A 12,194-nucleotide genomic window follows, 5' to 3' on the forward strand; every position below is an offset into this window, starting at 1 on the left:
AACATTTAGTTAAAAACAGGTATTTTCCACATATGGTTAGAATAAACATAGCAGTAGAAAATTCCATTAGAAGTTAAAAGATTGGTCCTGGCATCGCAAGTATATTGGAGTAACTTGATGACAATTCTGGTTTATTTGAATGCAAGTTACTTGAATTATTATGCAACATTTTGATGCTGATTCAGCAACATTTCTACATAACTTTATGTAATATGTGATAAGCATGACATTATCAAGATTTACACTTGATAACTAACAGCATGGTTTAATCAAGAAAAAAGCAAAATTAAATTTGATGCCATAAAAAAAGACAAAAAAGATTTTCATTATCGATAAATTGGCGCAATTTCTGCTTTTAACTGTAAAATTTAAACGACGATTTCAGGTTTACATAATAAAAAAAATATCTTTCGAATATATTAATAACATGTTTGCAATCGAAGCTGTAATGTTAAATAATTTGCATATTGCTTTGCAAAACGACATCTAATAAATTAACAATTCGTTTCTGTAGTTTTTTTAATTTTAATGATTACTTTAATTTTAATCTACACATAATTAACACATTATTGATTATCGAAATTAAAAAAGAAATCAAATATAAAAGTAGTGCAGTGTACAGGGGTGGGAGTAGAAGCATCCCCGTTTCATCAATTTTCCAGAGCGACGCCACAATACGCTATTTTGTCTATATGTTAAAGTAAATTGGTTTCTTGTTTTAATAGCAATATTCGAACTATTAATGCAATCTTTTAAACTATTTAAAGTTCAATCCTCAATGAAAGAGGATTATATATATATATATATATATATATATATATATATATATATATATATATATATATATATATATTATATTCATATATATATATATAGTTAATAATGTTCTTGTGAAAATCCTAAAAAAATCATCCCGTCGTCTACCCTCTGATTCTGTGCGTGTGTCAGGCACAGAATCACAAATCTATGGCATGAGGATAAAAAAGAACGATGCAATGACCATTCCTTTATGTGTTCAAGACTAAATCTTCATCAACTTTGTATGCAACTCTTGGATCTTTCTGCCTTGGGTATAAAATGCAATCTTAAAGGTATAAAGAATAGTTAGTGTATTGGAAAATTGATGGCAAGTCTTTTGGATTATACGTTCTGCTTTCATAATATCACTCTATTACTAATATAATTTTCTTGGGGATTCATTTCATGATCTTGGTTTGTGCTAATCATTTTTATTTACTTGTATTTTATCTGTTGCATTCCCTAATATGAAATATGAACACCCAACATTCGCAGGATGTCGACCAGGTGTCAAGTGTTAATTATAAAAGGAGCCTCTGCTGGTTATAACACTTCAATTCTCTGTTAGGTCTCACAGCTGTTATTGTTTTGGTGTCATTATTAAAGATGTTGTTTGCGTATGTGGAAAAACCAAATCCAGGCTTAATTTATTTTATCTCTGATTCTGTCATCAAAGTGTAGAAATAACATTACGCTGCCAAACACATTGTGGTATTAGAATGTTTAAAGTAATTCTGAAACACATTTAAAGAACGTTTTCATTATTTACACACAGAACATAATTCCAAAGTTATGGAATCGGCCACACGTCATATATATATATATATATATATATATATATATATATATATATATATATATATATATATATATATATGACGTGTGGTGTAGTTTATATATATATATATATATATATATATATATATATATATATAAACTACGCCACTCGCTTTATTGCAGATTAGTAAAATATCAATATTTCACAAAATATGTCACAAAAAAAAATTGTATAATCAAATAACTGCTTTAAGGTTAATTATTTCCCAAAATTCTATTCAAATTCATGCGATATTCACAAAGTTATATATATATATATATTGTTTACAAGGTAGTCACCACTTATCAAGGCCTGGAAGCCACTTGGAGATAAGGGTTATTGCATGTACTGTACGTTAGTATCGGAGATTTGATGAAGTGTCTTACTTAAGGGGGCGGTTCATCAGGAATTTGTTTATGTTAGACTTGAAGACATCTAGGTTTTCGTCAAGTGGGAAACAGGCAAACGGAACAGAGTTCAACAGGCGTGCACTTCTAAGAAAGAAGCTGTTTTCATAGAATCTATGTTTTGGTTTTAGCACAGATAAAAAGTGAGGAAAATTTTTGACAGTGGTTTCAGCTAGACGGGTGTTTTTTGTGAAAGATTAGCTAGGGGGGACCAGAGATTGGAGCTCAGACAAGCACTTGCCATGGAAGTAACGATAAAACAAAGACAGGCTCGCAACCTCTCTCCTGTGGGAAAGGTCTGCTGTAGGAGATAGGTTGCAGGGAAGAGAAAAGGACACCCCCACTAAACCACGAAGCCTATTTTGTACACTATCAAGGCAGGATAGGCTGTTATAGCAGCTCCTGCCCAGATGTGGCAGCAGTACTCCATCCTTGGATCTACTTGGCTTTTATATAGATAGAGAATTGCATCAGCAATGAGATATATTCTGGAGCGGTAGGAGGGTCCCATCATTTTTCCAGCGACCATGGCAACTGACTTGATGTACGTGTTCCATTTCAGGTCAGGAGTAAAGGTCAAGCCCAGAAGCTTATCAAAACATGAAGCTTCCCCTAGACGAGAGCCATCCATTTCAATTGATGCCAGATGGAGATCAGAGCGTTGATGATGTAAAGATAGGAGCTTAGTTTTAGATGAATTAAAAGTAACCAACCACCTCTTTCCCCATTGTACCACGCGCTCGAGATCAGAGGAGAGAGAATCAGAGAGAACTTTGTCATTTACAGACTTTGATGAGTTGTCTACTCTCTATTAAGAAGAAAAAAAAAAGTTCAATTATTAATATGTACTTTGTATATCTCCGTAGCTCTAATTCGAAATTAAAGATATTTGAAGATAAAATACACACATACATACATATATGCACACACATACATATATGCACATACATACACATACACACACATACACATACACACATACCCATACAATGCTTCCCCCCGAACAGGGAATATTTCTTTTTGTTATACTAATCTACTTCATGCGGTCAATAATGATGAGCATAATAGTGAGACTGTAATAGGACTATTAATCTTTTTTATTTTAAAGCCACTATTTGTTTTCTAACGTATAAATTAAGGAGAGGAGGAGGAGCATGCATACTTGTTTCCCAATTGTTTTTTTGCGTTTAAATTATGATATATCAAAATTTTTATAACATTTATAATAGTTATAACATTTTATTCTTTATCAAGGGGTTTCCACTGTCCGTTGCTTTATTGCATGTCTCTTAAAATGTTGTATTAGGGCAAAAATACAATGTCTAATCATGAAAACTTTACTTTTTATTATATTTTTCTGTTAAAGAATAATAAACAAAAGCACATCCTAGTTGCTAAGTCTCAAATAAATGAATTATTTATCGCCATATCCACCATTTTTTAAATAACTTTAAACAACCTTTTGTCCACCGAAGAAGTCAATTGTTTGATCTGAAAATGAGTTATAGTTCTGGTGACATCAACTACTTTCCTTCACAAGGCATCCTTAGAAGTAAATTGCTCTCCTTATAAACGCTTCTTTTCAATATTGATTAGAGATGTTCAATGGGATTAAGATCCAGTGGCCAGCTCCTGAGGGTTTCTCCAAAGAAGCCCATATATTCAAGGAAGGCTGCATCTCCCTAGCAGAATGGGATGTTGCCTTGTCATTCATAAAAATCATCTGAAAGCGACGTGGCAATGGTAGGTCATTTAGTCATGGTGACAAATGTTTATCCAAAAACGCATTGGTAAGTTTTACTCCCTCTGGAAGTCGGATTAGTCTAACCAACTTATCCACAATGATACCCGTCCAAAACACGATGCCTCCACTTCCTTGTTGGCGATGAACTCTGTAAAGGGTTGGCGTTCCGTTCAAGTTCCAAACTTTGGCCCATTCATCCGGACCGTCAAGAGTAGCACGAGTCTCATCTGTAAATAGGACATGTTGGAAATCCATTTTCATGTAATTCTGTGCACAAGTCTTTCGGTTTTTCCTATGTTGTTTGCTCAATGGAGGTCTTGGAATAGTTTTGATGTTCCTTGCCATCTCATCTAACACATTACATGGGGCCTGCCTGGATCTTGGAGCGATTCCATCTCTGGCAAAAATGGAAGCACTGGTGATGTTTGGGTTTTGGTTGAATTCCCCACGAAATTTCCGAATATCACGACGTGAAAGGTTTCTCCTGCTTCCCTTGTCCTTTCTGGATTTGGTGTTGGGGTCGTTAACGAATGAAGCCAAAGTTGTTGGATCCCTTTCCAGCTCCATAGCTAAATCTTTGATGAACAATCGTTCTGCGAGTTCAGCAACAATCCTTTTCTTTTTGGATAACCGTAAATCGCCCCTTTTTTGGCATTTTAAAAGACCTGAAATAAAGCGATGGACAGTATTACTTGATAATGAATAAAACGTCATAACTTCGTGAATATCGCATGGGTTTGAATAACATTTTGGAAAATAACCAACCTTGAAAAAGTTATTTGATGATACAATTTTAATTTTTTGATGACGTATATTTAGTGAAATATTGGTAATTTACTAATCTGCAATAAAGCGATTGACGCACTTATATATATATATATATATATATATATATATATATATATATATATATATATATATATATATATATATACTAGCATGGGTGCCCGGCGTTGCCCGGGTGTTTAGAGGTGTATGCTGAGCAAAAAAAAAAAAAGGGGGTAATTTTTTAAACTTTGACCCCTATTATGACCCCTGAAAATTTATTGTTTTGGCCTCAAATCAAGTTATTACGTTAGATCCATGTCCACGGAACCCATATCTAAAATTTCAAGGGTGTAGACCCAAAATTGTCGGAGGAGTTTGGTAGAGTTCTTAAAGGTCAAATCGTTGAAAGTTGACCCCTTAACAGCCAAAGTTCTGGCTGACACCCGTCACATCGATTTTCCCAAATCTCAGTACCCGGTATTTCAAATTTCGAGTCTATAGACTAAACATTGACAGAGTTATTGCGTAGGGAAATGTACACAGACAGACAGACACACAGACAGACAGACACGTTCACTTTTATATATATATACATATATATATATAAAGTGAACGTGTCTGTGTATCTGTGTGTCTGTCTGTGTGTGTACATTTCCCTACGCAATACCTCTGTCAATTTTAAGTCTACAGACTCGAAATTTGATATACAGGGTACTGAGATTTAGGAAAATCGATGTCATCGGTTTTTGGCCAGAAATTTGGTTGGTAAGGGTCAAAGTTCAACGATTTGACCTTTTTTGCTCAACATACACCTCCAAATACCCGGGCAAGCCGGGCACCCATGCTAGTATATCTATAAAAGTGAACTTGTCTGTGTATCTGTCTGTGTGTCTGTCTGTACATTTCTCAACGCAATAACTCTGTCAATTTTTTGTCTACAGACTCGAAATTTGATATACAGGGTACTGAGATTTGAGAAAATCGATGTGATCGGCTTTCGGCCAGAAATTTGGCTGTTAACGGGTCAAAGTTCAACGATTTTACCTTTGAGAACTCTACCAAACTCCTCCGACTCCAAAATAACTACATGTGACAAAATTTAAAGTGTTAACGATGTCTGTTTAATTGATTGATATTTTAATAGTCAAAGAAAAATATTTAACAATCATGCAATTCACACCACGAGACATCTAATTCATGCAAACGAAAATTTCCACCAACGAACTACGAAAGAATTCTATGATGTTTGGCACTCTAATACCATACGTGGAAACATGAGTAAAATTCACGAGTTTTCTGCATTTTTTGCAATTTAAACATTTTGGGTACAAACGCCAATCTATGCGTGTGAGTTGTCCACCAAGTTCTAATCATGGATGACCAACAGTTTTTGTTTTATCATTATTCAATGGCATGATAAAATGTGTACTTTTGTATTGCAAGCAGATGAGGATACAACATTCAGAATTGTCAAAAACTTCGACATACGTTTCTATTGACACTTGATGAAGTGCAGTGGCCATTACAGACAATCGTATGGTGCTGTTTTATCTCCAAATACTTCAAATGACTCGTTGGAATGACTGCGGGGAAACTTTGATGATCATATCATCAGTAGGAGATAAGTCTCAATTTTTTATCTGTGGTGTACATGTGGAGCGTAGAGTTATTTCATGTTGTATCTTTGTGTGTTTATCATGAAATGGCGGTAAAACAATGGAAGTTGAACATTCGTGATTGTAACTTGGTAGACAAGTCAGACAGATATTGAAGCTTATTTGTAACATATGATTGCATTGCAGAAGCGTTTGTGAATTTTTTTTTTTGGAGGCGGACATCTTATACTAGCGTTCCAAAAAACAAAACAAAACAAAAAACAAAACAGGAAACTAGTTTAATAGGTAGATAAGTACGCAATAATAATATTTACTTAAAATTCAAACACTGTTTCATTGGATTAACTCATGTCAGAATACATTACGCACGAGAACATAATTTCCCATTTCACGTGTTCACATAAAATATCACTGTTTAGTCAGAAGTCAGTCAACATATAAAAATAATTCAAACAATACTTGATGTATACTCACTCGTTCGAACAGATGATTGAATAAAACACCACATCATTATTAAGCAATTTTATTATAAAATACGTTGGCAATTGGAAAGTGACTCCCTATTATTTCGTGCTCCTCATTTATTATCGACATCGAATTCTTACAAGAAACTAATGTGATAAAAAGCGCGCAATGCATGAAGCTCTATTTAGAAATAAATATACGTCGGCATTGGCCATCAGTTTCTCAAGTAACCTGGGAACCGCATCAAGTGATTTCACAAAGAAATAATTTATATAATTTATCGAAACTAAAACGAAACACACTCGATGCTAATGAGATGGATAAATTGTCAATTAAATAATGAATATTATGAAGGGATTGAAGATCACCATATTCCACTCACTCAAAACAACTGACACAGAAAACAACAAATTTTCTTCTTTGTCAGAAATATCGTTCATGAAATTTGAGGACAAAATACGATGGAATTATTATTATTATAGTATTATGTTTTAAGTAATAAATTATTTTCGTTATATTTCTGTAATAAATTAGAACCTCTTTACAGTAGGGATTTATTTTCTAAGGCATTTGTATATAAGAAATAAAAAACACTTTCCCTGAATTATAAACTTTATCGAAAAGTAACTTTTGTTCATCAATTAGAAAGAGGCCAATATCCATTTAAGATAATAAAACAGTTATATGATTGCATCTCTAGATGAGATCAGGCTTAAAACATCAACAATTCCTAATAGAATTGTTCACATGGTGCAACGGTTAATAAGTTTGTCTCGTTTGAAGTATAAATGCCATCAAATAATGTTAGTTGGTAAACACAAGGGAAGATAACTATGTTAAGCTATACATTCTTTCATTTTGAAAACCAGTTCAATATTATAGATATTTGTCAGGTCTATGAATTGTCGTGCGCAAACTATAGTTTTTGTTATCGAAGTAAGCAGTTATTCCTGTTAAGTTTTGTAATAATGTTTTATAAAAATATTAAACATCAATTATTGGATTATTAAGGTTACTATTCTAGTCTTGGCTATTATTTTCACAACGTTTCAATAGATATAACTTTTGGACTTCTTCAGACGCATTTTGTTTTTGCTATTAAAATGTTAATTATAATTTACGTGACTGAACGATATATTTAGGCAATTAATTCTTGTTTCAGCCACGTAACTTATTTTGAGTTGAAACAAAATCACTCGAACCGGGTTATTACTTTATTCTTTTTTTTTTCTAACCAACAACAAAATCCCACGCGAGCGATTGTGAGTCGAAAAACTAAAAGACAAACAAAAAATACGTCCTTTATTCCGTCACCTCGGATCTCTAACAGCATATCGTGGTGTCAGATTAATACTCCCATTTGTTTACAATCACAAATGCGCCTGTTGGCAGAGACAGACACGCCCGACCATGTGTGATAAAAATAGCAATTACCTTTTCCGAAAAATATTTTTTTAAATCCAATTTTTTGGAAAGTAAACAGACATTAATTACATTAATTTTGGACCGAGATTAATATATACTCGGACAATAAACACCCCAGACACTTTTAACTGTAAGAAATTCGGTCTGGAATTAATTTTAGTCATTTGTATGTTTAACGAGCCAATTCTTTTAAACTGAACGCCTTTTCATAAAACAATCGACTTTTTTTTTTAGCAAAATCTTCAGCTGGAGATTTTTATCCTGGCCTCAAAATCGATAGAGATTAGACTCTTCCTGCAATGATTCGTTCCCTATTGATTTTCTGGTGGAGTTTAGTTCTTTGCAGTTCTAGGAGGTTCACCCTAATAGGCTTTGCTTCCCCACTTTGAGAAGGGATTTGTTTATTGTTTACCACCTGAGGTGCCCTTATGGAATGCCGACAGGGCCGCCCATGCAATTTTTTGTAGGTCAAAGTGCCCCTTCTTGGGTGTGCTGACTTCTCAACCCCACTTTCCGACCCTGGTGTGTAAGTTCTTGGAGTGGGAAAGGACAAAACAACTTCAGCTCGGCTAGGGATGATTATCGTGGACCTCCAAAATCAGCAGAAATTAGACCATTTCTGTAAGGATTCGGTTCCTGTTGATCTTGCGGTGGGAGTTTAGTTCTGTGCAATTCTAGGAGGTCCACCCTTCCAGCCTTTACCTTATCTCTTTGACAAAGGATTAGTTTGTTGTTAATTAGCTGCGGCGCCCTCACCACGGAAAGTCGACGGGACTGCCCAGGCACTTTTTGACCGTCGACATCCAGCTACTCGTTTCAATTCCTGTTGACGTCCAGTACCCCGTCGACATCCGGCTACTAATTTCCAGTATCGAATCCCATCTACACGAACAAGACCAGCCTGAGGCACGTCATTCTACCTTAGGAACGTACGAATTTTGATCCCGTGAGAAGCTTGTTTTCACTCCGAATGATCCAGATGCACGATTTTCATTGCTTCACGAGTTACCATTTTTCTATGGCAAATAAAACACGATATCTATCGTCTTTAATTGATCATCTGTGTTTGTTATCTCTTTGCTTTGTATCTACTTTCTTAGTTGTACAGTCAATTGGCACCTTCGCCGATTCGGCCCTCTGCAACAAGCGCTTAAATTTGCATAAGCGTCTTATATATCTGAAGAATTTCAGGTTCGCGTGCCACTGATTCCTTACAGAGGACACATGCCAACCGTGACTACTTATTTCTCCACCCCGTTACCACATTTGTCGAAGTCGATAACCTATACAGAATTTCGATTTTGAATTCTATCCCCGGGAGTAAAAATGTTCTTTTCTTTTGTTATGAATAGGATATCACACATCTAGATGAGATCAGACTTCAAACACCCAAACTTCCTAATAGAATTGTTCACATGGTGCAACGGTTAAAGGTGTTGATTACTTTTAAGTGACAGTCTTCTGTTGAATGTTCAAGTTTTACTACATGGGACAGTGTAACTAAGAATAACAATAATTAACACTTCTAACCAGTTTAAGCTGATGGAGCAAGAACAATCTACTCTCGTGGATTAAGTAAAAAGCTTAGTTCGAAATTCTGTAAAAGGTACTCAAATTCGACATAAAGATTCTCAAGTTCGAAAACATGAATTTGAAGAAGATCGAAACGTTGTGGAAATAACAACCAAAATTAGAGTAGTAGTTTGAGTATTCAAAATATTATTATCATCATCATTATTATTATCAGTCCTCATATCAAAATTCGGAAACATAAAATTATTTAAAAAAAAAATGATTAATTTCATATTTGCCATATTACTTTAGACTAACATTCTGATCTTCGAATGATGGTGCATTTCTTTGATAGTTTCATTCGTCGTATATCCACAAAGTGAACAGCCATCAAATGTGTTAATGCCTGTAACAGTGAAACAACACGGTTACCAGCGACATTGTAGTCCGAAAAGACAAATCTTCTTCACATTGTATGTCGTTTTTGCTGGCCAAGACAAAGGAAAGTCAAACGCGTTGAAGGAAAGAAGATAAGAATGAGAGTCCGAAGTAATTAAAGTAGATTAACGACTTTTAAAGATTAAAAACGTAAATTTTTGTTTCGCTGTAATAACGGATTCAAACAGAGATTCCCGAAAAACTGTCACGTGATTACTTGCCACGTGACAATATCTGGTCCTTGGGGGGAAAAAATTAAAAAAATAAATTAAAAAAAAGAAAAACAAAAAGACTAAAAAGAAACACACATTGTTCCTAGTCTAATGCAGATTTGAAGCGTTGTAAAAATCCTCACCTGTGACGTGTCTCTTATTTTCTGGTAAAAAGATTGCGTTACCTTCTCAATAGCCTATAATGAAAATATTGAGTGAAAAAAATTGAACTTCTCACCCCAGACAATAAAAAAAAACCTAAAAGAAAAGAAAGGTGAATAAAATATGGCATTTGTAGGAACAATGATCTGCAATGAAAACGTGATACAAGGAAAGAAAAGCAGTAAAAATGTGCGTCGGTGAAACGAAGGAAAGAGAATGAGAGTCAAACTTTAAACCCTAAAACATATGCAGTGCAATAAATATGAGTAAAATAAATCATTACATAAATTATAGTATTAAAAAAATATACTTACGTGATGAATGATGACAATCACATTTTATCAGGAATGTTAATTTTATTTGACTGAATTTCTAATGCATAACTTATCATGAATATTGATTTGAATTTGAGGAGAATAGAAAATTGGTCTGATTTTTACCAATCTCGTAACTCGCTTTCTTATTTTGTCCTTTCATCCTCAATTCTGTGAACGATGTTCCTGACAACGGGGGATATTAACTGTTATAACACTTATTATAATTTAATTTTTATTATTATAACACTTATTATAATTTAATTTTTATTATTATAACACTTATTATAATTTAATTTTTATTATTATAACACTTATTATAATTTAATTTTTATTATTATAACAACTTATTATAATTTAATTTTTATTATTATAACAACTTATTATATCCAATTTTTATTATTATAACACTTATTATAATTTAATTTTTATTATTATAACACTTATTATAATTTAATTTTTATTATTATAACACTTATTATAATTTAATTTTTATTATTATAACACTTATTATAATTTAATTTTTATTATTATAACAACTTATTATAATTTAATTTTTATTATTATAACAACTTATTATATCCAATTTTTATTATTATAACAACTTATTATAATTTAATTTTTATTATTATAACAACTTATTATAATTTAATTTTATTATTATAACAACTTATTATATCCAATTTTTATTATCATAAAAACTTAATATAAGCTAATTTTTCGCGCATATTTTATTGAAGAGGATCTTCGTTCTTTTTATGATCTTTCCTTCAGAGAACAAATCAATCAATAAGTAGGATGCACAGGAAGAACAACCCTGACGATGGTCAATCGAGACCGAAAACGTTCGGTAAACTAGGGGACTTTATAAGAACTTTGGATCCCACAACAAAAATACTTGTACGAAAACAAGAAACATTCGAAAGAAAGATCATAAAAAGAAGAACGAAGATCCTCTTCAATAAAATATGCGCGAATAATGAAATTCTGCCTAAATATACAAAACTCAAACTAATTTTTATTATTATAAAAACTTATTATATCCAATTTTTATTATCATAAAAACTTATTATAATCTAATTTTTATTATTATAAAAACATATTATAATCCAGTTTTTATTATTATAAAACATTATAAATCCAATTTTAATTATTATAAAACATATTATAATCCAATTTTTATTATCATAAAAACTTATTATAATCCAATTTTTATTATTATAAAAACATTATATACTACTTTTTTATTATAAAACATATTATAATCTAATTTTTATTATTATTATAAAACATATTATAATCTAATTGTTATTATTATAAAAACATATTATATTAAATTTTTATTATCATAAAAATTTAATATAATCAAATTTTTATTATTATAAAAACATATTATAAACTAATTTTTATTATCATAAAATTTAATATAATCTATTTTTTATTACTATAAAAATTTAATATAATCTAATTTTTATTATTATAAAAACATATTATATTAAATTTTTATTATCATAAA

The 12,194-nt window shown here is 32.1% G+C and overlaps 1 protein-coding gene across 11 annotated transcripts in view; it reads right to left on the minus strand.

Moving 5' to 3' along the window:
- LOC145241503 (short transient receptor potential channel 7-like) overlaps positions 1 to 12,194 on the minus strand; it is a 979,843-nt gene that overhangs the window by 206,454 nt on the left and 761,195 nt on the right. For 6 of the 11 annotated variants that reach the window (XM_080104523.1, XM_080104524.1, XM_080104528.1 and 3 more), the window contains one exon: positions 10,346 to 10,399. The exons of the other annotated variants lie outside the window; for them this stretch is intronic. In XM_080104523.1, coding sequence (XP_079960649.1) covers positions 10,346 to 10,399 — 54 coding nt within the window. The remainder of the gene's footprint in view (positions 1 to 10,345; positions 10,400 to 12,194) is intronic. 11 annotated transcript variants of the gene reach the window in all.

This window comes from Euprymna scolopes, chromosome 20 (genome assembly GCF_053919585.1).
Source record: "Euprymna scolopes isolate OS-2025 chromosome 20, ASM5391958v1, whole genome shotgun sequence".
Lineage (NCBI taxonomy): Eukaryota > Metazoa > Mollusca > Cephalopoda > Sepiida > Sepiolidae > Euprymna > Euprymna scolopes.